Source organism: Cyanistes caeruleus, chromosome 7 (assembly GCF_971803275.1).
Source record: "Cyanistes caeruleus chromosome 7, bCyaCae1.hap1.1, whole genome shotgun sequence".
Lineage (NCBI taxonomy): Eukaryota > Metazoa > Chordata > Aves > Passeriformes > Paridae > Cyanistes > Cyanistes caeruleus.
The window spans coordinates 22,148,598-22,176,408 of NC_141707.1; the positions used below are offsets into that span (position 1 = coordinate 22,148,598).

Here is a 27,811-nt window from a genome sequence, read left to right on the forward strand (position 1 = left end):
TGACCAAGCACATTTAGCCTTAGATGATCTCACCTGATCAGAGCATGGTGCTAATAATGCTGAGCTCATGGGTTTGATCCCTGTGTACTCATGTAAGAGCTGACCTGATGATTCTTGTAGGACCCTTCCAACTTGGAATAGTCTGTGAATTTACAAGCACAGGTTGCACAATATGACTTATAAATTATTATTTCTCTAAATGCAGAAGATGCTAACACTGCAAGAAGCTCTTGTGGCAGACATGGAATACACTAACAAATAAACAAAAAAACCATTTATTTCTGAGAAGTACTTTAGTACACAAGTTGTACATTTCAACTCAAGAACTCATTCTCCCAGCTTACAACTGAATAATCTTCCCTGATACAAATTATAAATTTCAAAATGTCCAAAAGACTAAGATGAATTACAAAATGCTCTGATAAATGCTACATGCACAATACTGCCAGTATAATTAACAATTCTTTTAGCTGAAGGAACCCAGTTATCAACTAGTTCCTCTCACCATTGTTCATAATTTAATATGCCTAAATTATTTTCAATCCTTTTATAACCACTCTTAAATAGCAGCTATGGCTAAAGCCACAGACTACCTTTTATAATGGGGATATGTAGCTGTAGCCATGTCTAATTTCCTACCAAAATTAGCAAGTTTCCTTAAGTGCTTTACATATTGCAAAATTTAAATTGAAACTCAGGGTGCTGCATTGTAGTGCATTAACTACTACATGCATTAATTCATTTAGTCTTTTTAATGTCTTAGAATTTCCATGAATACAAATATAAATTTAAAACCAACCATATGCATATTCAGCAGTTCAAGATTCTTCCTCTGAACTTATGCACATTAAGTGCCCTGTTAGTTTTATTTGAACAATGACTTTATGATTAAGGAAAGATACTAATTTACTAAAAATATACCTTTACCTTTATGTAGTTTTACTATCCAAACCCATCAATTTTTTTGTATTTTATTACTGCTATTTCTTTTGTGAAATTTCATACTAGAACTAAAAAACTTATTTTCATATGATACTTAAAAAACCCCCGAACAGTTGGACATTACTTTTGACCTTTACACAACAAAGTTTTGTTGAAACAGTGTTCCTAATGACATAAATTGTTCAAGGGTGAGAAGTAAGAATTAAACTAGATACATAAACACCAAAATGGAAAGCTGAAGTTTTATGCTAGGTAACTGCAGAACTGTACTAAATTAAAATTCTGCAAAATGCAGTTCACAGTCTTTTCGATGTGCATTTTCTTTAATAATTTAGTTAAATATTGCATTAGGAAAATCATTATTTTCAGCAAAAGGAAGGTACATAACAGTTGTTTACATTTCCATTACACTGACTAGAAGTGTGGCTGACCACCCCCTCCCCTGCAAAAAAACACCCCTTCAAAACACCAAAATTAACAACCCCCCAAAAAGAATACTTTAATGGCTGCTGCTTTTATAATAGTATCTGTATCTTTAGATTTTCTATTACAAGGGAAGTCCTAAAAGCAGTATACATTTTTGCTTATCAGAAAAGCAATGAGTCTGCCCCTAGAGGTGTTTCCAAAAATACTTTATTTGCAGTTCAACAGTTCCAGAAAAGGCAGTTAAAGGACTGCTTCTCTTTTTTACATTAACCTAAAATCCATTTGCCAGGCTGACACTATTACAAATCAGACATTATTGGGGATCACTGCAAATTCTTCAAATGCATCTGACAAAAAACACTGCAAGAAAAGCCTGTAGTCTGGGATTTCAAGTACAAAGTGCAAAGTTTCAGGCTAAAATTCTAACAACCAAATAGAACAAAGCATTAAAATGTAACCATTGCCTTTTTTCTTTCTTAAAACAACCAATTGAAACAAACAAAACAACTTAAACACTATGGCTGTGTTAAAGAATTAACAGACAACAACACATTTTTTACAGGTAATAGTGTCTACATAACTGTACATTCTATCTACCCGCCCTCAGCAAGAATTTCTGCTTCTGAGTTGATGGCAGTACCCAGAGAATCCAGCATAAAATATTAATCTCTTTCTAACACAGTTTAGAAAGCCACTGTCAATTATAAATTCAGCATTCCAGGTATCTATATGTTGCACAGTATTAGTAAAATCTCAGCATCTATTGTTGATACAACAGAGAATGCATGTCTAACCTCTGGAAGTTATTTCAAGCCTGCATGGACACTTAAGCATACATTTACGAAGTCAGTCCAGTAATCCCTGCCCTCATTTTACATTGTGCCTTGGGGTTCATTAGTTCCCTGGAATAAGGTCAGTTCTGGGGTACCAGCAGAAAAAGCTGTACTCTACTACTTTCTTCCCACATTCAGAAGGAAAGATCACAAGCAGTTTTTACTGCCTCCGGAATACTTAAATTCTTCCAAATCAGTCCTCTAAGCCAAAAGCCCATGAATGACCTGATACAAATGTCAAAGATGGCACTGAACTATACTCTGCCTACAGCACAAGGTGGCTACTGTGAGGCTGAGAACAGGAAAGCTCTGTCATTGAGGGAATAAACAGTGCCAGGACTGCAAGAGCAACAGTCAGTGCCTCCTCAGAATGCAGCAAGAAATGACTAGTGCCTGGGGACATCTTGCTGTCCTGGGGATTGTAACTTAGTCCCACCAAGTTCTTAACCAACTTCATCAATTTCCAGTTTGATAAAGAAAAGCACAAATCTGGCAAACCCTCCCTTGTACAAGGCTGCAGTTGTGTTTCTGTTTAAACAAAGTGCTCTGCACTAAACCAATTTACCAAATACAATACAGGCAACTGCATCCCACCACCTGCAATTTAGTGTAGCCAGCTTTTAAACAAAACCAAAGTACATTAAAAACAAGAAAATGGGCTTTGTGCCACCAACTCAGATGAATTTTAATGTGCTATGAAAGAATTAAATTCCATTTCACTTGTGCAAATAATTTTCTGAACTGTAACAAAGTCCATACAAAAGGGTATGCAAGTGCATCTTTTAAAATAAGTAATTACAACTGCAAACTACAATTGGATATAATCTCCATTTTGAGATTTTAAATTAAACACAATTTAAAAAAAAACATTCTATGGATTGCTGTATTGCTGACTGCCTGTATTTTCCCCCTTCTTCTACAGCAGAGTCAGTGTAGTTGTGGATTGTTTTGTTTACATACTTATACAAGCTTCAGTGATACTGGCAAAAATAATCTGTAGTGCAAATAAACTTCTTCAACAATAGCTTGCCCGTGTGTCAGCTCTATTAAAAATAATGAAAACAACATTGCAAACAGTTTTTAAATGAGACTCTGAAGCACGTGGCATGCATAGCACAGTAAAAATGCATGGTTAAGCTGCCACACAAAATTTTCTGTAGCCTAACTTCCTACCTTTACTCTTACTACAGTCCCCCAAAATAGGACTACAGCTTCTCCAAAGTCCTACAAAGTTCAGACAGAAGAGATCCATTATAAAGGTCTTTGGTTCACTCCTCTGAGTTCTCCTAAGTAACAGCTGTGTCCTTCACCCACATGTGGACCATGAACATTTTTAAACATTCTGCATAAAATGACCACTGAAATGCAAAATTCATAGGAGACATTTCTAAAACACAGTGAAAAAGGAAAAATGCACTTGACAGCCAAAGCAGCTCCACTAACTATTCTGCTAAAAAGTCACTCTATATACTTGCAGTTTTCTTCCTTTAAAAATGTTGTTCACAAATCTTAGGTTTTCTTTTGCTTTCAATACACCACTATTTTTCTTTAGAACAACTGTCTGGATCACAATTTCAAGCAAGTTTTGGCATCTCTCCTAACCTGCTGTAAACAAACACTGATCACAAAGTGCGTTATAAAGTAAAAATGTTGACAAACTCATAACAAAGACAGTTAAAGCAAGTTGTGTCATCCAGTGAAAGATTTGGCAAAAATTTCAACTATTACAATATTGTTTTGCTTTGACACAGCTTAATATTAATGCTTGTCACTTCCCTTCAGGACTTTTCAAGATTTGCCAGTCTTAGATGTAAATAGTTTCACAGACTGGGAGTATCAGGGTTTGTATCAAACCTATCATTTTGGACCACTGCACTGAGTTACCACATATTAGCTGCTCATTGGGGACTGCACATATTGGGGCACTGCTGCAGCAACACAAGGCAAACTCCTCTTCCATGTGAAGGTGTGGTGGTGAAACACAAACTGGGGTGGGATCTAGAGGCAGGAGAGGAAAGTAGAAAAGGGAGGGAGTTGGTTTAAGGGACACACACACAGTAGAGAATGAGAAGGAATTCACAGTAGAGTCTTGAGAATGAGGAGAAACAAGAACAAAAGCCAATTTCAATTGAAAAAAAAATAAGAGCATGCCTTAAAACATGACTTGAAACTCTAAAAACTAGTACTGGAGAACTGCAAGTTTTCTCATGGACTTGTTAAGAAACAAAAGTTGAAAGTATTTCCCGGTTCCTTATCTGACCCCATTGTAAATTCTGGTACTGTGTTTCATCTCTGTGCATCCACTAACTAGGCAACTGAGGCAGGGTTGTCTGAAGCATCCATTTCTGCAGTAGACAACATGAAAGCATGGAATGGAAAGAGGTTACAGGGGCAAAATGTTATGCTGATGAGCACTTAAAAATTTTCTTAGGACAAGGAAATAACTCCCAAACACAGATGACTGCCTCACAACATGAATGAATTCTACTGTCGGCAGTGACAGAACAACAAACAACCAAGATTTACTTAAATTAATTCACTTTGTGATTACAATAAAAGCTAACATAATTTACCACTAAAAATAAATTTTCTTAGGATTTATACCTACTGAAAAACAGGTGTAGCATGACTGGAGTAATGGACACCTTGCAATATTCTCCTAGCTTTAAGATGACATGAAGTTTATCTGCAGCTTTCTTCTTCATATATGGAACAAGCCTCTTCGCAGGCAGCCATTGCTTGCATTGAACTATGTTCATCAGGTAAAAAATAAAAGTGGCATGGAAGTTACCTTTCTAGCTGACAACACACAAGGATACATAATCCAATGAAATATTTAAAACACAGCACACTGTATTACACATGTAATTTGTTTTTCATTTCAAGTTTATTAAAACTTTAGCAGTACAAATGATCCAGGTTTTAGATTATCAAAAGACCAAACTGAAGTCCACATCTTTAAAAAAGGCGTTCCCCAAAATGTCTCTAAAACTTTGAGACAATGGAAACATTAAGTCCACAAACTCATCCATGCCTGTCATCATCTGTTCCAGGACTTGTTTCACGATCAGACTTTTTATCCTTACTAGGGGCATGATCTCTTTCCTGACTCTTTGATTTTTGGTTTATCTCTTTTTCTGCTGAGGATCTGGTCTTTTCCTTTTCTTTACTGCTGCGTGAGTATGATTTTTTTGATTCTCCCTCTTTGCTACTTGGTCTCTTTTTTGAATCTGGACTTCTATCCTGATCTCTACTAGACTTCTTATCTCTGCCAGATTCAGGACTACTACTGTCACGGCTTTTTGAACGCCTCTTCCTTTGGCTTTCACTATCATTCCTCTTATATGAGCTTCTACTCTCCCTGTTTGAATACCGCTCTCTGTTTCTGCTTTGACTTTCATCCCTCTCTGAACTCCTTGATTCTCTCCTCCTCCTATTTTCTCTTCCTCTGTATTTATCTGGTGTACCTCTCCTTTCTCTGCTTCTTGATCTTCCTCTCCTTCTTGTTTCTCTATCCCTATTCCTTGAATAGTCCTTACTCCTACTACGATCCCTGTCCCTGCTTCTTGATCTTCCTCTCCTACCCCTGTCTCTGCTTTTGCTTCGATCCCTTGTTCTGCTGCTGGAGCTGTGTTTTCCTCTAGCATGCTCACGCTCTTTGCTTCTTGACTTGCGTTTCTCCCTGTCTTTGCTCTTCCTATGCTCTTGTTCATTACTTCTTGAGCCCGCTCTTTTACTTCTCTCCTTGCTCCTACTTCTTTCTTTCTCTCTCCCTCTGGAATCATAGCGCTTTTCTTTTTCTCTACCTTTCTCATGGTCTCTCTCTTTGCTTCTTGATCTTAGTCTCTTTTCATCATGTCTGCTGTGCCTGGACTCTCTTTCTTTACTTTTTGATTTCTCTCTGCTTTTACTATGGCTTCTAGATTTAGCTCTCTTCTTGGTTTTGCTTTTGTTATGCTTATCATCTTTTTCTGAATTTCTTCTTGTCTCTCTGTCTTTACTGCTGGATTTGTGATCTTTTTTCTTCTCTTTTTCCCCTCTTCGGCTTGGACTTTCAGAAACTTGCCTGTGGTCTGATATTCTTCTCTCTCTTCCTCTTCCTGGGCTCTTTTGATTATCTTTCTTGGTATCATTTATTTCACTCCTTGGAGAGAAAAATGTACAATTTTTAAAAAGTTTTTATTTCCCTCCACTCTGAAAAATTAAACCAGAAGTGAGACAGCTTCACAACTAAAACTTCACATCAGATTATTTGTATTCATTTTCATGACTATGTATTTGCAGTAGCACACAAACTGAGACAAAACTAAATAATTGAATAACCAAGTCAGCACCTTGGCTTCTTGGAAGCAGTTGTAATTGAAAATCTAAGATAATAGGTATTACTTTTAAATAAACAAAACAAAAAGTAAATAAAAATTAAAAATTAAAAAAAAAAATCAATATGTATACACATGTTAGAGAAATAAATAACCTTACTTGTCTCCTTTTATCCATCTTTCTCCACTAGACACTCTCATTCTTTGAGCTCTTTGCATTTCTTGCCTCCAATGTGGAGGAGTTTCACTGCGCCGGAATCGATCTCTTGACCTGGATCTGGAAGGCGTCCGGTAACGCTTGGAGGAAAAAAAGAAAAAATTATGCCTTACTTTGAATTTCACACGCTGTGATACCTGAGCAAGATTTTCACCCCTGGCATTTGGTTCTACATAGCACCTAACATGACACTTCACATATATACCAAGTTTTCACCAACAAGTTACTAACTTACTGAAAATGTATCTGACATTCCACTAAACAGGGAATACAAAGTGTCTGATCAAACAACTGATTTTAAGGTCTACTTCAGGATTTTTGTAGTCTCATGAGAGGTTTTCTGCTACTATTAATTTTCACAAATGCTAATGCTGTTTGCTAACAATGAAGATTCTTATCTTTGACAGGCAATACAAAAACAATACTTCAGAATCCTTGCTAAGGACTTTATTAAAAATTTGAGGGATAGATACTTCAGTTATTAAAAACATTTGCTACATGCAGCACATTGCGTAAGGTTTCACAATATTAAACAAGCCAATTTGACAGCTCCCTCCACCGTCAAAAAGGAAAGAAGTCTTCCCCACAGCCTTGGCACTGATGTCTTATTGGTTCTGTGTTCACTAGAACCCTTTTTGAGCTAGTTCCATTCACCAATTTAAATATTACTGTATAATATAAAATTTAATGTAAATAAATAATAATTAAATTAAACAGTAATTATATTTAAATTATTTATTTAAATAAATAATAATTAAATTAAACATTTTAATGGTTTTTTTTGCACCGCCTTCCTCAAACAGACACAGTATGTAAACAGGTAATTTAATTTTCTTTTCTGTCCTCCTTCAAGTCTCAAATCAATTACAATGCAATTTATTTTTTTTTTAAATCAACTATCCCAATGAATATGATTAGTAACACCAGCAGGTGAGACTGTACTACCACCTTGCTTATTTGAAGAACAGATTACAAATATTTACCCTTGGTCCTCTTCCTTTTATTTTTCTTCCAGATCTGGTGACTAACAGCCTTCTCTGGTATGTTGACTGTGAATTTGATAGATTACTAAAAATAATTAAAAAATAAAATTAATTAAAAATATTTATATTGTTTGTATAATTAAAAAGGAAAATCAATATTAAAACCTCTTCAGCAACTAAATGAAAACCCACAATTTTATTTTACACCAGACCGTAACATCTACACGACAAAAATTCAATTTGTGGCCACAGTAATTTTACAAGATTTCCAGGTGTTTTCAATTTTTGAAAAAAGAATAAATTATAGACTCAGATGGGACATTTCCAATGCATTCTAAATGAAATTGTGCCAGTCATTATACATTCTTTATTCACTGAAACCATTTTCAAATATTAAGCCTTTGTTCTAGGACAAAGACAACAGTTTCCAATAAAGGGAGAAATCTACTTTTCATCCAGCAGTGCTTACAACATGGAACTGTTCAATATAGAAAAGATTCACATTAGAGCTCTAAAACAGTAATGTGACAATACCATTGCCAGCACATAGTCAGACTTAAACCAGATATATTACCTCTCTCTTTCCTTCTCTCTGCTTTTTCTCTCTTTTTCTTTCTCATCTACTTTAGGAGGACTTTTCCTCATCAGGAACCGGTTTTCAGGTACAGGAGGAATTTCTTCAGGACGGACAGTAGATAATGGCTGTGCTTCAGTATTTTCATCTTCACTTTCACTGGAGGAGCTTTATTTTTTAATAGGAAATATGCATAATGAATTATTTGCATGAAGAAAGATCTTCCAATCTATTTAAATAATTCAGAAATTCTCTTAATTCCATAAATGATGATACCACAAGAATCTCAGAAACAGAGCTATTTCAGAAACAACTTTTTTTTCCCCCATGATACCTTTGCTCCAAAGTATACAACTGCAGCAGATTTCTGACCAATGCTTTTTCTCTTCTAATTCCAATGGTGCAAAACTTTACTCTCTTTACATATACATACTCTCTATTTAGATACACCTTTTTTTCCTTAATTTTCTTTTAAAAACACTATCAGGAGACTAAAAATTCAGATTTTACACTAGCATATATAACTGTCTATAGACTACAGTAATTCCAAGCAATTTAAAAACTGCTGTGAAACAGGCCTAGGTGCATAGAAACAGCAGCACTGCCCTAAGTGGACATTTCTTAAATTTCACTGCTGTCTTAGAAAAATGTGACTTGCACTGACACAACTTTTATCTCACACCGCACTATAACAAAACTATTAGATTCAAAATAACATTCTCAGAAGCAAGACTTTTCAGTTTTAATATCTTTCAGTGAAACTGCAAGAGTTTTGGCATATCAGACAAAAAAAAATTAAGTAATTTATTCATTTTATGTTTAATTTTAATTAACACTATATTCCTGCATACTATATGTTTGTAAGTTCCACTGCATATGGTTCAAATTGAATTGTACAGAAGCAAATTTATGGCAACAAACTATCCCTACTCATTTCAAACCTACCACTCCTTCAACTTTTGAAGCCAACTGAAGTCTTAGCCCATTCCTTTCCAAGCTGCAGTACATAGGCACATATATAAGACCCCTCACAATCATATCAGAAAATTTCTTCTTGTGTATGGAAACCAACTATCTCCCAGACCGCAAAACCTGCATTGCAAGTTTACAGAAAAGTAGTCTGTAGTTTTAAGACAAGAGAATGGCACTATATGGTGTACCTGTAACAAATCTCAAACCTGACCTTTTCTTGCTTTTCTTTCTCTTTTTCTTTTCTTTCTTATGTTTCTTGGAATTTCTTTTGTGTTTCTTTTTTCGTTTTTTAGATTTCTCTTCTGAAGCACTCTCAGAATCCGATGATGAATCAGAAGATGATTCTGAATCACTTGAACTTTCCGAGTCATTGGATGACGAAGATGACTTGTGTCTTTTCTTTTCTTCTTTCTTGGCTTTAGATCAGAATAGCAAAGCCAAATTTTAATATCAAACACTTCTAAACTTATCTCAGAAAAATCACCCCATCTAGTATCTCTCTCAGATTCTTATAATTGTGTCATGAGATTACTTCTTCAAAATACTTAAGAACAAATTGACATTGGGAAATTGTTTCTCCATAGTACAATAAAGGATATGTCCAGAAAAACAAATAATTTTCATGATTTGGCTTTATGAAACTAAGTCTAAAATTTATACTTTCTAGCACTTGCAGAACCATGTAAATTTTCTGATGATGTTTTATACAACATAAGCTACATACAAAGAATTCTTTAAAACTTATTTACAGCATGGTCATAAACAAAAAATTCTTTAGGTTCAGGTTTCACCTGACTTCATCAAATCACTAATAAGAGAAATTCTGAAACAGAAAACAAGAGGCACAGATTAAACCAAGTACTCACTGAATTTAGCTCTCTATTCTAATTTGTCAGGTCTTAAATTCAGAGAGCAGTGATACAAAGGGTAGTCAAAGGTTTCCTCTTCTAATTGAACAGGCTGAGATAACACCTCTGGGTGACAACAAGCTAGCTGGAGCTTAATCCACAGAACTGCATTAGAGACCTGGCAGGCATCCCAACAGAAACAATCTTGGCCTCTTTTATGGTCATACACTTTATGGATACCTTTTTTCACATTACATTATTAACAAATCACCACAGTGGTAGAGTGGATGAAATTCAATCCTACTGCACTAAATCTCATTCATTTTTCAGCTTAGCATCACAGACACAAGTCACAGCTGTGTGACAACTGAGATGAACTCAGTTGGTCAGAGCACGGTGTTAACACCAATGTTTGACCCTGCTATGGGCCATTCACTTAAGAGCTAGACTTGATGATTCTTGTGGGCCCCTTCCATCTCGGAATACACTGTAATTCTGTGATTTACACATCCTGTTTTCTAGGTGTTTATTCACAGGCTTCACTTGATACGACTAACAAAAGCCAGACAACCAACTGAAAAACTTCTGTCCTTCACAGAGTATACTGATCTTCCAGTCAATTCCAGGCACAGCATGAACTAGCAAGTACTCTTACCAGTTTAGGGCAGCCTGCTGACTGGAATCAGCTTGTTTTCATCAGAAGTTTTTAGGGCTTCTTACAAAATGCTTCCAAAAGACATCTCTCTTTATATTTCTAATTTTTCTTGTATGCCCAGACCAAGATAACTACTCTCTGTTCTCAAACTTTTGCTCAACATCCTTATTTTAGCACTATATTTAATAAAAGGTCTCTTTTTAGATCAGTTTTTTTCTTTTTTTATCAGTTTTAGATTGTCGATATATATATGTATTTACAGAATGTAACAAGCACATACCTAAAAAAGAAAACCAAACATTTTACTAATTCATTTCAATCAAAGGAACCAGGTGTAGGCCAGGTGACAATGAAAAAAACCCCAAGAATCTCACCTCACCTCCAAATATTAAGAATACAAAAAAAGTATTAAAAATGTTAAATACTTCTGATCTATTACACCCTCAGTTTTGGTCCATTCAAAGGTAAAAAAATCCTCATATGACACCATAGTGTTCCCTACATGCTTTCATAATTATTTAATTATTAAATGCAGTGATTTCCTGTCTCTTCTTCCTTCTGTATATGTTTCAAGTGTGTCAAAATGTAAGTTTTGTCTGCATTCTTGTTACACGTTCAGGTATATTAAAGTTACTATTTTCAAGTAAGTAAGTAATAGATGCAATTGGAAGCAAGTTAGTGAGCTACTACCTCAACAAATGTGATTCTTAAGGTGGGGCAAGCCATCAAGGGGAGATGTATTTGAGAAATCCTACAGTAGGCAGGGAGTGAAATGACATGGGGAAAAAACCCCAAACAACAAACAAAACTAAAAAGCCCAGAACTAGTTACACAGCAAAGACAGAGTATCTGCCAAGAGTGTTTGGATATACTTTCTGGTGACATCTAACTCCCTCTATCCAGCAGCAAATGCTGTTTTGAGTACTGAACCAACCTGGTACTGTCCAACTACAGATTACAACACATGAGACCAATCCTGGAACATGAAGGCCATCAAGAAACAGAGTTCTATGTACAGTCCGAATGTTTCAGCTCATTACCCTCAAGATCAGTTTTCAATTCATGACCACATCTGAAACAGATACATCACTTCCTGCTCCATTCACTGTGACCTGCAGTATTTGCTGGACTTTGTGATCTACCTGATCATGCTGCATGACACAGACAAGTACTCTTTGCATCTCAGATGGTTAGGGACTGTAATAAGTCTTACATCAGCCCCATGGCTTGAAATTAGGAAGTGACCTGACCAGAAAATAGTTGGGCTCAGGCATAAAAGTCAGAACAAATACCATTTTGTAATTCACAGCAGTGACAAGCAAATAGTTACTTTATAGCAAATCAAATAACCTTATAAATTATGAATGCAGCTGTAGTCTACCTTAATTGCAGAAAGCACACTTTTCCAAGCAGTGATTCTACAGCAGGGAGATATGTGACATCAATGAAAGTCATGAATCAAGTCTAGCACTGCTTTGTGCAGAATGCCCTAGAAATTCACTTTTCATGAGAAATCTTCACTAGAGGCTCTCATTAAAAACTTCCCACTGCACAAAGCCATTTAGTTTTTTAGGTTTTGAATCAGAATGTCAATGTTTTAGTGTCTTGATATGTGTCCCATATGACTTTGGTTCAGCAAAGGTATAGGACCTCCAACAGTGCAGCAAGCTTGTTGACTAGAACCTCTTCTACAAAACTGGTACCAAACTCCCACCTTTCCGTAAGAAAATTAACATCATGGTTTTTGTTCCAGATTTTCTTGTGAACTGTATTAGCTTAGCTAGGCTGTAATAATCTTTCTAAACACTGGGTTAATACTTTGCTTTCTTTTTTTTTTCTCCCCAGATCTTAGGATTTTCCCTAGAACTTTAAGATCTTCTAAAAATTATACCACTTGGCCAGAGAAATTCTTCTTTTATATTTTTTTTTAATCTTCTCATTTTCACTTACTCCTCCAACTTTAAGGAACTAAAAAAAAGAAAAACAAAGGAAAATATGACAAACATTCCACTTTGCTAGGTGATCATCCTCTCAAATCCCACATTAAAAGCTTATCTAGGCCTCTAAAATATTGCAACAGTGATCACTATATCATTCAATTTATAGCATCCAGTAACAGCTCGGTCATCATCCACTCATCTCTAAATAAATAAAATTCTTCTACATAAGGAGACAATTTGTATTGTTGATACAGCACTTCATCTGGCTATTTACCATGATACCCAAAAATCAGATCACCTTTCCTCAACTTTAACCTGTGACAAAAACATTCATACCAAGCACCTTTATTTTATTGTGCTTCCTTCTGCCAGTGCCATCTTCGCACTTTAGCCATCTTACCTGTTAAACCCAGGTATCAGTTCTATCTTCATTCCATGAAGACCTAATCCCTTTCTTTGTGCTGCCTACCACACAAACTCATACGATAAATATTTAAGACTCTCTTGATATCCTAATGTACCCTCCCACAGAAATTCATCACTGTAGGTCCCTCACAGACAACCTCCTTATTCCTTTTTCTTAAAATCAAGTTCTTAAAAGTAACCTTCCCTGATAATTGCCTCATAATTCACAGAATCAGTTTCCTTTTGCCTCCCTAAGGGAGTGTACTGTACCACAAACAGTTCCACTTGCATCTTGATCATCTTGCATGACACTGACTGCATCCCAGAAACTGCTCCTCCTATATGGATTCCCCTCCCAGTAACTGACAAGTCCAAGGGCCTCTCCTGCCCCACTTGTGACCTTTGGATTGTAGTTTGGCAAACTGCTTCAACTGATGTGCTGTCACACTGTTCCTCCTTTTTCCACTGCTTCGGGCCAGCACAGCTCATCAGTGGTTCCATGCTGGGCTATCAGCAAACAGTTCCAGCCATGCTGCCATCTTTCACATGTAGTGGCCCATTTCTCACTGGAGGTCTTAGACACAGCCTTCCCCTTTTGAAAACAGGATTCACACCAGAATTTCCACCATGGTCTGTCACACTGCATCTTTATCAGGCTGGCTGTGCATTAGTACCCATCAGGGCCATCATCTTCCCCCACGCTCTGCTCTGTCCTTCATGTGTCTGATCTTGGTGCGTAAGGCTTCTGGTTCTCCAAACATTCCTACTGCCCATCATTATCTAGAACTGAGTCTTATAGCTTTATAGAGTGGGCTATCCCATCACCCTGGCATCAACTTCCCTCCATGGCACACCAGGCCAGCTACAGGAACCAGAGTTGTCAGGAATGCCGCAGTACAGAGTCAGAGGTACAAGAACACAGACAAATGGGTAAAGGCAACATAAGCCAAATCCTTCCAGAAGCCCATCCTCTTTTAAGAGGGAAGACAATTTTTTTGTATTTATTTCATTCACTCTTTGGATGACAAGCACTGCCTTAAGCCTGTAATTCATTAGACTGCTCAGTGCCAAAAATTTCATTTAGTCATTCAAGAGCTCTAGAGTGGACTTCAAAGTGAGTGTGGCAATCTGATGAAGACATCTATGCGAGTGGGTATCTCATCCCCTAGTTTCACCCATCCTGTATCTCTACTGTTTTATTTTCTAGTTACACCACCTGTGCATTTCCTAAGAGATGCCATGCTCTGGAATACTGTCCAAGAAAACCATAATTGTATCGTAACACATGGCATGACTCAGAACCTTTCAGAAGTCAGGAGCCAAAGGATAACTTTGCTTGGAATCTCTCCCTGTTGAAGAGATCACGTCAGATGCCAAAGTCATTCTGCCAAATATCACAATAAATGAGCAATAAGGAGGTGAGAAAATAAGAAGCTGAAGTTTAAATGCTTGTATTTTCCTCTGGCCAAAAAACTCATTATTCTTGTGTTGTGCTTTAATATCCTTGGTGCAACCCTTCCCACAACATATCAACAGAACATGCTACGAGTGAAATAGCAGGATGATCCCCTATTGTAGCTCCTACAAAACAAACATCCTGGCTTTCAGTGAATGAGATTCTCCATGGTGACAGGAACATCTCAGATTCTGTTTCTCTTAGAAAATAAGGCTTGATCCAAGCTCTCACACTATGTTCAGTTCTGAAATGGCAGAGCAGGACATCCTTTCCAGAAAGAACGACAGTTTCTGTCATACTCCTCTTTAAGAATAGTTTATAGTAACTTATAAAGTGTATGACCTAAAGGGCCAAATCCAGGCTTTTATAATTTAAGTGCGTGTTTTGAAGTTACCTTAGAGCAACATGAAACAAGCTCAATTCTGAAAAACTACAAGTTATCAAATAAAGCCAGACTGCCACCAATCTTCTTAACACAGCACTCTACTTGATATGACAAGTGCTTTCCAGCTTTTTACTAAAATGTAGCTAGTATAAGAAAATTCAAGACAGGAGAAGCTTTGAAAAAAAGCATGTATCATTGTTCTTCAATGTCTTTTGCATCAACAATTTATAAGTTCTTTAGAAGACATTGCTCTGCAATGTTATTCACCTGCTCACCAACCATGCCATCATCAATCACAAGTTTCTAAATATTTTTATAGCAGCCAACATGGAAGAAAACCAGCAAAATTACCTCATAGGTAGAGATCAACTTTACCTTTGGATTTTGGAATTAACTCTCCACAACTCAGTATGCGTACTTCAGCGTATGGTTTACTAGATGCATCTGTTTTCTGGTTTTCTATTTCTCTCACAACTTCCTGACCTGAGATGACTTGTCCAAAAACAACATGATGCCTGAAGAACGTAAACAAAAGTTAGCATTCTTAGCACTTAATTTTCTCAAGGCAGTTCCCAAACAAAAGTAAGAAGAAATAAGAGATATTTACCCATCTAAATGAGGTGTAGGTTTAGTTGTTCTGTTGTTTCCAGATTTTAATTTAAAGAGAAAAACAAAATCAGTATTAGTGAAAAGCAGTCAGCATTCAAAGCATGTAATCTACACATAGGAAGGTGAGCATTATTTTGAGTACACTACTAGAATTGAACAAAACTGATATGTATCAGTCTACGTTTGTGTGCAACTAAAAGTATTTAATGTTTTATATGTTAAACTTCCTATTCAATGAAGCACTTTGATTATTACATTTTACTGAAAAAAAAATAAAAAATTGCACATAAATTTTTAGACAGAATCCTCATATAGGATATAAGAAGTTGCTACGTAATAAATTATATAAATACTACCAGGAACAGATACAAAGATCTGCAGAAGTGAAAATAACCTTCTATAAATTAGAAAAAAACCAGAAAACTGGAAGAAAAAGTATCTGCATGTGCAGATTACTTGACACAGAAGCAGAACTGACTCTCTCAGCTTTCCCCTATGCTAACATTACTAAGGCATACCCATCAGTTATGGAAGAGTAGAAAACTGGGACAACTGGAGTAATAATGACAACTTAGAAATTCCAAAATAAGGTTTCAATGCTGAAATCCACAACTTAGTTATGTTAACTAAGGCCATGAAACATGGGTAAGAGTGATGTATTTTGAGAATATTTTCTGTAGATAATTTAGATTTTAGAAGAGTCTATTGCAAAGTATCTTCAGAATTTAAGTTTTACCTGTAAGTATGACTGTACTGGAAAGCTATTTTGTGATTAAAAATGTCCTCTACTACTTTGGAGAGCCCCCAGAACTGTTTTGCTGCCTTCCAGAAAGCAATTTATTAGAGTACTAAGAATTCTGCAAGAAACTAACAGGCTTGCTTTATTGCCCAAGTTAGAAAACAGCTACTGAAAATTACCTAAAGCCCTTTTTCACAGACAACTAAATACTAAAAAGCACATTAGGGGTAAAAAATAAGCATATTAGCAATGCTTCCAGGCAACTTGGTAAAAAAACAACTTCAGCTTTGCACAGGAGCTAGTCTTCAATATTTAGGAGGACTCCCTTTACAGCTTGCAAATAGTAAACCATATACACATTTCAAGACATTTCAATACTTACATAAAGAACTGTGAACCATTTGTATCTTTCCCTCGGTTGGCCATTGAAAGGAGAAATTCTTTGTTGTGCTTTACAGCAAAACTTTCATCTAAAGAAAGTGTTTTCAGTTACTTTATAAGCATACGATATATGCTTAGGTAAATGCTATTGTCTAAGTAAATTAATCCTAATTAAATAAATCTGTCAGTCACTTGAATGAAAAGTTGTATTAAAAATAGACTAAAAATAACAGCTATTTTTAAAACATATCATTCTGTTCATTCTATATAACAAGGAGAAATATGAATCAATGGTTTATAGCTTGAGGGGAAAAAAAACCTAAAATTCAGTATTCTTGCACAAAAGATCGGTCTCCTACTAAGTTGTCTAAGTTGTTGCTCTATTTTTCTTTGAAATAGAAGCTGTGTATTAACTATTAATAAATCCTTAATCCTCATGCATTTTGTTGTTCTGTTTTTTACTGCACGTGGATAGTTATGATAGTAATCCTAAACAACTTGTTTGTCTGACAGTTATCAAGTTGGCCGTTAAGAAAATTAGTTTAACTTCAATGAATCCTACTTCTTATGACCAAGTAATTGTTAGTAGTTCAAACTGAATCCCAATGAAACTATGAAATTAAAAAAGTATAAAATGTAAACAACTACTCTTCATTTAAGACAGCTGTAAGAAATAATTCTCTCCCTTCTTTCCCAAAACAGCAAAATGGCTTTTGGGGGAAGAAAATTCTTCAGACACGAGGACATTTGTTCAATACTGTTTGGATACAGATGGCAGAAGGAAATATTAACAAAGTAAAATGTACAATATTCATACTGCTACTGTGACTAGCCATGAAAGGGATGGCACTCACTCTCCAATCACTTGTACAATAGTATCAACCATTAATCTAATCCTATGGTGCATCAGTTAATTAACTGATCCACAAAAGCAAAACTGCACAAATTCAGTTTCGTACTGTGGCCAGCCAAGTTGAACAGCCAGCCTGCTATTGCCAGAAGATAAGTGGAGGTTGTGCTCATTTTTCCGTTTCTCCCAGACATACATTTCCTCAAACCTAGCTTCATTTGTGTTGGTTCTGATTCTTGCCAAATTATTTAACTGGATCCACTCACTAACAGAGAAATATATTTTTTTTTTGTTTTGTTACAATAATCTTTAGGCATTTTAGCAAGCTGAATTAGGTTTGATTGGAGAGTCAGTGCAAGGTAAGGACTCCTCCCTCTTCTGGCAGTTGCAAACTGTTGATTCCATTCAAGGTCTGATATAAATTTGCAGTCTGCCCCTACTACAGCAGTGAATAATTTTCTTGTGTCCCAGAAGCTCAGACAACAACCAATGGTAAAAAAAAAAAGTATCCGGGAGGGGAGAGGGGTTTAACTGTGTCTGGGTGGCAGCTAACCAGCACATGAGCTTAGGTGTAACACAACAACTGCTCTGAGAAACACAGATGCTCCACTACATTCTGGACAAACACAGGCTGAGAAACACAGCAACTATAACTTCTCCAACACTGGCTGAGAATGAACCAGGATTGTGAGAAAATTAAAAGCTCTATCATTAATTCATATTTGGTTCAGGAAAGCAGGGCTCTATGTATTCTTTTAAATAAAAATTTGCTAGGAAACCCAACCCCATCAACACTGTTCTCATTTTCCCTCAAAGAGGAGTCCATCCCCAGCTTTTAGACAGCTGATCAAGCCAAAAGTAAATGTCTAAAATCAGCAATAAAAATGTAAATCTGGTAAAAGGGACAAATACAAAGAGTTCTGTTTAAGTTTTTCAGTCATTAAAAAGGCTCATATATTAAAAGTAAAATAACTTAAACGGGACAGTCAAAGGCCTTCAAGACCAATCTTTAAAAAAAAATGGAATTCAGATTTACACAACAGAGACTACAGAATGCAAAGGCGAATGTTTATTTTAACACTGAAATAGAGCAGACTGATCAAACTCTTACCTTCAAAAAAGCCACCATAAATGGATTCTCCTCCTCGGCCATTTCCTTAAAAGAAGAAAAATGTCAGTTAAAGTGATTAAAAGAGTCACTTTATGTGCAAGGTGCTTCCTAATACTGATGCAACTGCATCCAAGTCACTGACATTATTCTTCAAGATATGCAAACACAATCAAGATGCATCTTCGTAATCCAAAACCAAAAAACTTGGAAAACAAGAAAGTATTCTCCCATGTATTCAGTAACAGTCTCCTTTTTCTCTTTATTTCCCAGCAGCAGATACAATACTTTATTCTCACACATCATCGTTTCAATAGAAGTATTTAGTTCTCTGAATACTTGAGGTAACTTGAGCAAGTGTGTGTATGTGTGTGCATGCACATATATGAGTTTATGATACAAGTTCTCAAGGAAAGGCTCTCACACAGAAGGGAAAAAAGCAGTGATATCTGTCAGAGAATAACTAATAGAAGTAAATGTTCTATACAGAACTTCTGCAATGTTTTATTACATAAGCGGTAAAGTTTTATTTAAAGATTCACGTCATACCTTCACTGAAGTCACCTCCTTGGATCATAAAATCTTTCACAACTCTGTGAAACAGACAACTTTTGTAATGCAATGGCTTTTGGGTGGACTTTCCTGTACCCTTTTCACCTAAAGAAGAGAATGAACAAAACCAAAAATTACTTTCTGCATCTGTAGAATCTTCATTATGAAGAAAGTGCTATGTAATGCACTCAACCAAAATCATCTATGCTCTGAAAAACTGGCTTGTGAGGCAGACACTTACCTGTAATACCAGTAAGAAACTGGCATTTAAGAAATCAGTGCAGACACTACTTTTTGTCTCTACAGTTATACTAGAAGAACTCCTTACTGACATTAGTATATGACTCTGGTCACTTCCATGTAGATTGACTGAAGTTAAGCATCCAGTTTACATTTATGACAAGTGGTATTGCTCAGAAACATGCAAGAAACAATCAGATCACTGGTTAAAACACAGCAAGGTTAAGGTAGCATAAAAACTTGTAAGAAAGCCATAGAGGCAGGGGGAAGGAGGACTCTTATTCCCTCCCTTGCTCATGATGACAACTGCCATCTTCCTCCCTTCCATCAGCTCTGCTGCTTAAGCAAACTCTGCTTCAGCTACAATACAATGGCCTCTCCCTGCTCAGAGACAATACTTCTGCTGAGTTAGCAAGATATATGGCTCATGGTGGGTCCTGTGAACAGCAGAGCCAGCCTCAAGGTAACAGTAAGGTAATTAGTGGGACTTCTCAGGGAAGACCACTTCCTCTCCATGCTGGCAAACTGTTAGACAGCATCTTTCAATAATCTTATACTGAGCAATTAAACTGCCAGCTTTTGTCAAGGGTAGTTGCCTCTGAACTTAACCTGTAACAAGGCTGGTGTCTCCATATGGATTTGAATGACTAGGAAAAAAACCACTTTTGATAGGAATTCTGATAAATGTGAAGCTGTGTATGCTCCACTAACCTGGCATATGCCAGGAAAACAATGATCCCTGTTTTACAAAGACAGCATACACTTTTCAAAACTTCAAAACAGTCCACAGGAAAATAACTCTCTTTGTAAATGTTTCCAAGAGAGAACCTTCTGAGTATTTTCCTCAAGAAATACACTTTTAACAGGAGCAGAAATCACCAGTCTCCTTCAAGAAATTAAAATAACAGAAAAAACAACTGATGAATACCAGCACTACCTTTCAAATTCTTCAAAGTATCGTAAGACTGAAAAGTAAGTCTGCATGGTTGACCTCTTGCTGGCTACCTTTCAAGACTGGATGATGTTATATAATGTGAACAGTAATATCTGTGCTAGTAACAGAAAATCAGCTTACTGTGGCTGTATTTAAAGTTGGTTAGTATATACTCCCTGCAACACACTACGCCAAAGCTACAACTGTTTTGACTCTACATCATACATGTAGGATCCTATGTGACCATCAGCTAAATCTTTGGAGGTGCCAAGAAGCAATGCTGAACTTAATTTTCATATTTAAGAAAATGTCACAAAAAATAACAGACATCGAACTAGTTAACATGGTATTACATTAAAAATTACAGATTAAATAGTAAAATCTACAAACCTGTGCAAAGGCAGCGAAAATTCTCACATGTCTTTGGACACACATCTGAAAACAGCTCAAAGACCACTCTTCCAGCTAGAAAAAAAACCCACCATATCAATTGTCAAGTTAAATGGTATTTGTATTATTCCTTATACATATCTTACATGAATATTGTGCTACTGAATCGATACTTTCATTTTCTTACCGGGTACATTGTTGATGGCTATGTCAAAAAAGCAACGAGGTCTCTGAACCTTCACTCCCATGGCTTCAGAAGTCTAAATACTGCAAGTAATAAAAATAAAATTCAGTTTTCCCTTCTGTGTACTGAAATCATGTGTAAGTTGATACAAAGGTCAATAAAATCTGCAGAAAAGCAAACAAATCCCTGATGCCAAACATAAGCATTTTTCAGAAGTTAAGAAAATGCCAAGTACTTTAGGTCACTTTCATGTGTTGTAGCTCCAAATGAATAATTTTCTTCATGTTTGTTGCAATAACATTAAATTTAAACTTGAGTGCCATACTTCAGATGGGGAAATACAAAAGAAAAAAACACTGTGAGGTATGGGCAAGACTTTAGCTCTCAATTTTCAAATTTCAAAATTCAGTACTTCCTGTATTCCTGACATAGCAGTTAACAGGCATTTCTCCAGTTAGGATCCAAACCATTCCGGACAAAAAAATACAAGGGTGCAGCTGTTCTACAACTGCTGCTAAATGAAATTATTTTTGGTTTTTATTGTTTCTTTTCCTTTTATGTCATTGTTTTCTCTCAGGACACCATCACTGGCAACATTTAAAAGATGTATAGATGCATAGTGCTGCTTAAGGACATGGTTTGGTTGTGGACTTGGAACTGTTAGATTTACTATTTGACTCAATGTTCTTAAGGAGTTTTTTCAACCTAAAAGATTCTCTGATTCCTTATAGAGAATTTTAATGCAACTTTTCCCTTAGACTATATAAATCCTTTTATTTTTGTGTAACAAGCTATGTCTTAATTCCATTTGCATCTCAAACATTCCAACACTATGTATAATCATATCCTTTTCCTTTTCTAAATCCCTATCCTGAGTTACTTCAGACTGGGGAAAAAAACCAACCAAACAAACAGCAAAAGGATCTATAAGATAGGAGTTCCTTTTCCAGAATCTGGAATATACATTTTCAGTCCTAATTATTTTTTATTGCCAGAAAACATGGCTCAAATATAGCAGACATACTGCATACATCTCTCCTAAAGATTCAGTCATTGCTGTATCACAGAACATCCTTTGAAAAATTCAATTGTCACCATCTGTCACTCTCAGCATAAGAAAAGGAGCCTGTAAAAAATCAAGACAGCAGCGTAATCATGTTAGTCTATAGTCTCTCTACTTGTGCTGTCTCTCCTAACATTTTGGTAAGACTACACAGCAAAAATCACAAGAACAATGCAAGACTAGTATAAATTAAACACCACTCAGTAGTTAATTATTGATACGATTTTTAGCGTGAGAAGATTTAAAAAAAATGCAGAATCTCACTAGATATTCTCTAGGTGTTCAACAAACATATTCATACACACAAGCCAGAACACTGGTCCAAAGCAGCAGGCTTGTCTCAATCTGCTTGAACTGAATTAGCATTTCTCACCTATTAGTACAACCAATTTTGTAGCCGGCAAAGAACTAAGTAGAGAAGATGCCCACAGCTGGAAACTTCCATGTCATCAGGTTAGCAGGAGACTTCCCAGGTCAGCACACTGCTGCACAGACTACGAGCAGCACAAGGACGGCAGGCTGTGGCCAAGGGAGGGGATGAGATAGGTGGGTGTGGACAGGCTGCTTTCAGAACTGAGACCAGCCAAAGCACAGACACTCACTGTCAGCAGCAGAACAGACTACACAGCTGCATGGGGATACTTCTTTCAAGGAAACCTTCAGCAATAAATGCTATAATAAATATTTTTTGGTGCTAGAACTGCCAGTTTTAACTGAACTGAGACTGTAAGGAGCATCAGTACCACAAGTGATTGGCTGCTTACACCCAAACTTTAAGCATTTAATACTAGTGTTAAGTGAGAAGGAATTTCCTGCTTTACAAGCAGTTTGCTTGAGAAATGTAGAGATATGCCTTAACATTTATATACAGTATTTTAGCCAAAAAATAAATGACAACTAGCTTAATACGTGACAATTTTTATTTCAAACTGATAATGACTAAAGCTAAGTTGTGAAATAAATATAAATATATCTATGTCAGTCAATTTTTAACTCTGTTTGTAGAGGATGGGAGAGAGAAAGCAGAAATAAAGAATTCTACCCAACTCCCTGTCCCCACCAAATTTTCTCAATTTGATGTTTTTCTACCTCTACATTGTCTCATGAACAGGAGAACAAAGTTAGTCAATATTCTAACCATTACCTTGAGTGTACCTTGCACTTCCCCTAACTCCTCCAGTAATATCCCTTAAACACCAGCTGCACTTGATTCTAAATTACAGGTATGGCAATGGGTCAGTATGTACCCCCTGAAAGGACAAACACCAGACCAAGCAAACAGATCTCACACTCGAGCTCATGGTGCCTAGAAAACCAGGCTAAGATATCAGTGACATTTATCCCACCTACCTCACAAGTCAAGTGAGCATTTCTTCTCCAATACACTTAAGTATCCTTTGCCCTGTTATTTCAGCCAGACCCTTTAAGATGTGCAATAGGGCCAACTACCAAGTTATAAATTTTCCTTAAATAATAATAATAATTATATCCTTAAAATAATAATTTCTGTTCATGTAGTATGTAACACCAAACACAAACTTCTACATACCGATCATTTAAAACCTGCCTGTATTGAAAGCAGCTACAGGGGGTCTGAATGTTAAATACAAAACCATCAAAGAAAAACACTAAAAATATGCCAAGAATAAAGTCAGAAAGCATCTACAATGAAGTCAGAAAATTAAAGGCTCAGGAGCACTACATGTCTGATAACAATAGGGCTTAAATGACTTGTGCTATTTCTCTCTCAAAATTTTTTTTCAGTTAGAACATGGATATTCTTATTCCTTTAATACCTAGCATTTTTTTCATTGTGAACTTGATGGAATTTCACTAGTGAAAGGATATCAATTTGATGACAATCCAAAAGATGCTTACTATATATACATTCAAAAAATGTGCTATGCAGGACAATCCTGGTAAGCCAGCTCACTTTTTCCTTCCAAAACTCTAAGAAAGGACAAACTAACAGCCCAAGTACTAATCTGAAATTTTCAAGTCATTCATCATTCTCAAACAACTTCTGTTTGAAGAGGCTCTTACTAAATCTAAGTAGAATCTATAACCAAAAAATCCCAAAGCAAACCAAGCACCTAGAACATCACTTCAGCATATCTAAAAAAAGGGCTTGTTTCATTTATGTCTGAAAGCAGAATTACAGTTCTGCTTAGAGCATATTGGTATTTGTATTTGTTTACAAATACACTGAAAGTACTTAAGTCTTGTCAGAACAGCTGCATCAACAACCAACATTTCACCAACAGTGTCCCTCAGGGTTCACATTACTTCACACCTCCATCAGCCTCATTATTTTGTCTAAATATTTGCAGAATAAAGCAGAATAAAGCTGGCCAGCTCAAGGCCAGGCTGCCAGCAGCTCTTCTCCTTCAAAATGATCTGTGCCAATGGAAAAAGATAACTATCCCAACTGTTCACAAGCATCTTTCTGCCAGGGATTATCACTGGTATTTGTTGATATGCTTAAAAAACACATCTTGGGGCATTTTGTTTCCAAAATTACCTGTGCTAGCAGTGATCTGGTAACAATACTTTTTACCACATACTAGAATCTTTTGACTGAACAGGCTAGAAAGCACTCACAGATGCACATAAACTGATTATCAGCATGTCATGCATCCCAAAGAAGGTGGGAGCAGTGTATTTTTAGAATATAGCAACTTCATAGTTTTATAGGAGGGGAAAAAACTACCTTCTTTATAACTGTGCTGAACTACTGATTTGTTTCAGTCTCAGTACAGGACAGAATAGTAAGCGAAGATGTATTTAGTAGGAAAAATATATATTGTGTCCTATTCCTTCACTTCCTTCACTGTCATCACCAGTCCTTTCAGATTTTGAATTTCTCCTTTACCTTGCTTTTGTATGTGCTTCCTTGCATCAATTTACAATTACCTGCACTGATCTTCATTCAATATCCAAATGAAGTGAACAATAAAGTATATAAATTCACATTCCTAGCATTTTGTTTCACACCATCTACAAAGGCAGCAAGACTAAACTACATTGATACATATTTCAAAGACAGGCATGTAGAATCTCCAGAAATGTATTTTAAAGCAAAATTTTGCATTCAGAAACTGCAAATGCACAAAGTGAACACAGAACATATATTCTTAAGTGGCTGCAGTCACTTGAAGACAATATAACTGTGGGCTGATACTACACAAATAAATGCACCTGTTGGTGTGACTCTGAACAGGCCTGAATCCGTGAACTTTTAAAACTCAGAAGTGCTACAAAAAGGCAAATTTACACTTTGTATGAAAGGGGAAAAAAGCCTTTTACAGGGTAAATCTCCAAGTCACATAAATACCAAAATGATTCAGCAGCAGAATCCCTTCGTACCTGGTTACTGAAGATGAGAGTAAGGCAAGACAACCATGCAACAGTACGAGACAGCTGTGAATGCTGAACCATATTTGTCAACCATAACCAAAAAAACCTTGCTGTATCGCCTTTTATTCTCATGTTCTACCCCTTTCTCTACTACTCTAGATCCCTTCTATGCTTCAACCCAGCCTCTGACTTAAACCTCACTGCATTAGAAGATGGCCATATTTTTTCCCTGGCACTCATTAACTCTACTTCCAAATGGAAGCAGGTTCCTAAATTTCCATCGCATGGAGGAGTGAAGTGATAGTGGAGAAATCATGCTGCAATACAATAAAATCCTCCACTCCATTATATATTCTTCACTCTAAATTCCCTCATAATGCCCAGATTTTCTGAGATCCTATGAGGGGAAAAAACCCAAATCTTCTCTTCATAGCAGACTGATGACTGCTAGCTAATTAAAACAATAATGTTTGTTTCACAGAAGAGAACTGAAAGAATGGGAAGTCTTAATGCGAAATATAGTCCCAAAGGGTGTTCTCAGAGAAATACTGATGCTGCTATCCTTTTTATTCTACCCTTTAGATCTGCTTCACAAAAAGGAAAATGTTATTTCTGAAATACTTATATATTTTTACAAACTGATAAATCAATCTCTGTGATTTTAGACAAACTAATGCTTCATAAATCATGTCTAAATTACAAATTATTACCATATTTTTATCGTGGTAACAACTGAAAGTCTGAGCCATGTTGGATCCCAATGAAATGGGAATAGTGAAACAAAATGGCGGGAAAAATATTTTTAAAAAATACCTATATAAAACCACACCAACCAAAAAAACCCCACACCCTAATAACATTTATCCTTGTCCAAAAAACAGCCTCTTCTGCTGGAAATATAGAAGAAATCCATGAAACTGCCAAAATATCCGCCCAGAAAAAATACATCTTAGAAAATAGACTATATGCAAGATAAAGGTCTGACTCTTCTCTTAAAACAGGTCTCAGATGACTACTAAATAGAATTAACTTAACCAAACATTAGGAAACTACTGGCCAAAATGGCTTTATCATTATTGATAAATTTTTTAACTGCGACTGAACTTAAAGGCAATGTTTACCACTAGAATAGATATTCTGCCCACAGTTTCAGTGAACTATTTCTCTTAAGTCTCTCAAAGCCTCTTCAGGGCCTCAAAGTACAATCATATATACGCAGTACTTATAGTTTGATCATGGCTGCAAACAGAATGAGCCTGAAACTCAACACTAATAAAAGTCTTTGAAACGCCTTAGGAAATCCGTAAAAGAGGCAGAGGAGTCTCCTGCCAGACACGGTAGCTCCTGCAGGCTCCACTTCCCTAGGAGAGGCCTGCAGAGGGGAGAACATGTGGTACGCAGACAGCCCCGTTCCTTTCTCGTCTAGGGGAAGAGGGAAGACTCATTCAAACTCCCCAACACCACCCGAGCCCGAGCAGGGCGCTCGCTGCGGGTACAGACCCGCAGCTAGCCAGGCTACGGAGCGGCACAGCCGGCCTGGCAGACCCGACCCCCGGAGCGATGTGCGCCAGGCCCCGTGCGCCGCTTCACCCACCCCTGCCGCTCCCGCCTGCCTCGGGCCGCGCTCGCAGCTCCTCACACCCCTTCCCTCTCAGGGGCCGCCCTCACCGGGATGCGCCGAGCGCCGCGGTCCGTCTGCCCCCCGCACACGGGCGACTGGGCCTTGCGAGGGGCGTGTGCGAGGAGGTGGCGCGGGCGGCCGCCCCAGGCCCGCTCCGAAGCGGCGGCCGGCCGGCCGTGAGGGGCCGGACCTCCTACCCCCGCCGTGACCGAGGCTCAGGCCCCACGGTGCTGCGGCCTCCTCCTCCTCCACCGTCGGCTCGGCCCTCGGCGCGGTCGGGGCGATGGGCCTCAGTCGGCCGCGCCGGCGCCCGGCGCTACCCGGCGGCGTGGCCGGCACTCACCCGCTGGCGGCCCTCGTAGCCCCGCGCTGCTCAGCGCCGCGCTGCCGCCATGTTGGAGCTGGTGCGGCACGGACTGCGTCAGTGGCGGACAGGGCGGGAGCGGCGACCCGGGGGCGGCGCGCCGGGGGCGGGCGGGGGAGCGTGGTGGCGGGAGTGGCGTTGCCCCGGCGGGGCCAGGGTGCGAGGGGTCCCGAGCAGCGGCACGGCTCAGCCCGGCGGCGTGGGCCGCTCGCGAGGAGCCCGAGCGACTGGGGGAGGGGCGCCCGCCTCCTCGGGCTCGTCAGCGGCGCTCCGCCCCGCCCGCTGCCCCGCGCCCGTCGGCCCCGCCGCCCCAGGCCCGGGCGGGCGCGGCGCGGGAAGGAGCTAGAGGGGCTGAGCGCGGCAGGTACACGGGCCCTTTCTAGCTAGACGTGCTCGAGAATAGTGCTGGTCTTCCCCGGCCGCGTGATAGTGGCGGGCGCCTTTGCGGTCAGCCCGCGAAATGG

At 37.8% G+C, this 27,811-nt stretch overlaps 1 protein-coding gene across 3 annotated transcripts; it reads right to left on the reverse strand.

Annotated features, from left to right (window-relative positions):
* Nucleotides 1-5,069: 5,069 nt before the first annotated feature.
* Nucleotides 5,070-27,623, reverse strand: PPIG (peptidylprolyl isomerase G). Of its 3 annotated transcripts, none has more exons than XM_086896752.1 (13): nt 27,327-27,623; nt 20,946-21,025; nt 20,759-20,833; nt 19,192-19,299; nt 18,646-18,690; nt 16,686-16,773; nt 15,563-15,592; nt 15,331-15,470; nt 9,478-9,682; nt 8,295-8,462; nt 7,721-7,805; nt 6,681-6,817; nt 5,070-6,345 (listed from the first exon to the last, which is right to left on the reverse strand). In XM_086896752.1, the coding sequence occupies exons 2-13, from the start codon at nt 21,004-21,006 to the stop codon at nt 5,226-5,228; spliced, it is 2,262 nt and encodes a 753-aa protein (XP_086752878.1). In that variant the 5' UTR covers nt 21,007-21,025; nt 27,327-27,623; the 3' UTR covers nt 5,070-5,225. The 3 variants fall into 3 exon arrangements, with proteins under 3 accessions (XP_086752878.1, XP_086752879.1, XP_086752880.1); XM_086896753.1 differs by having other exon boundaries at nt 27,031-27,396; XM_086896754.1 differs by lacking the exon at nt 27,327-27,623 and adding an exon at nt 22,379-26,962.
* Nucleotides 27,624-27,811: the final 188 nt, after the last annotated feature.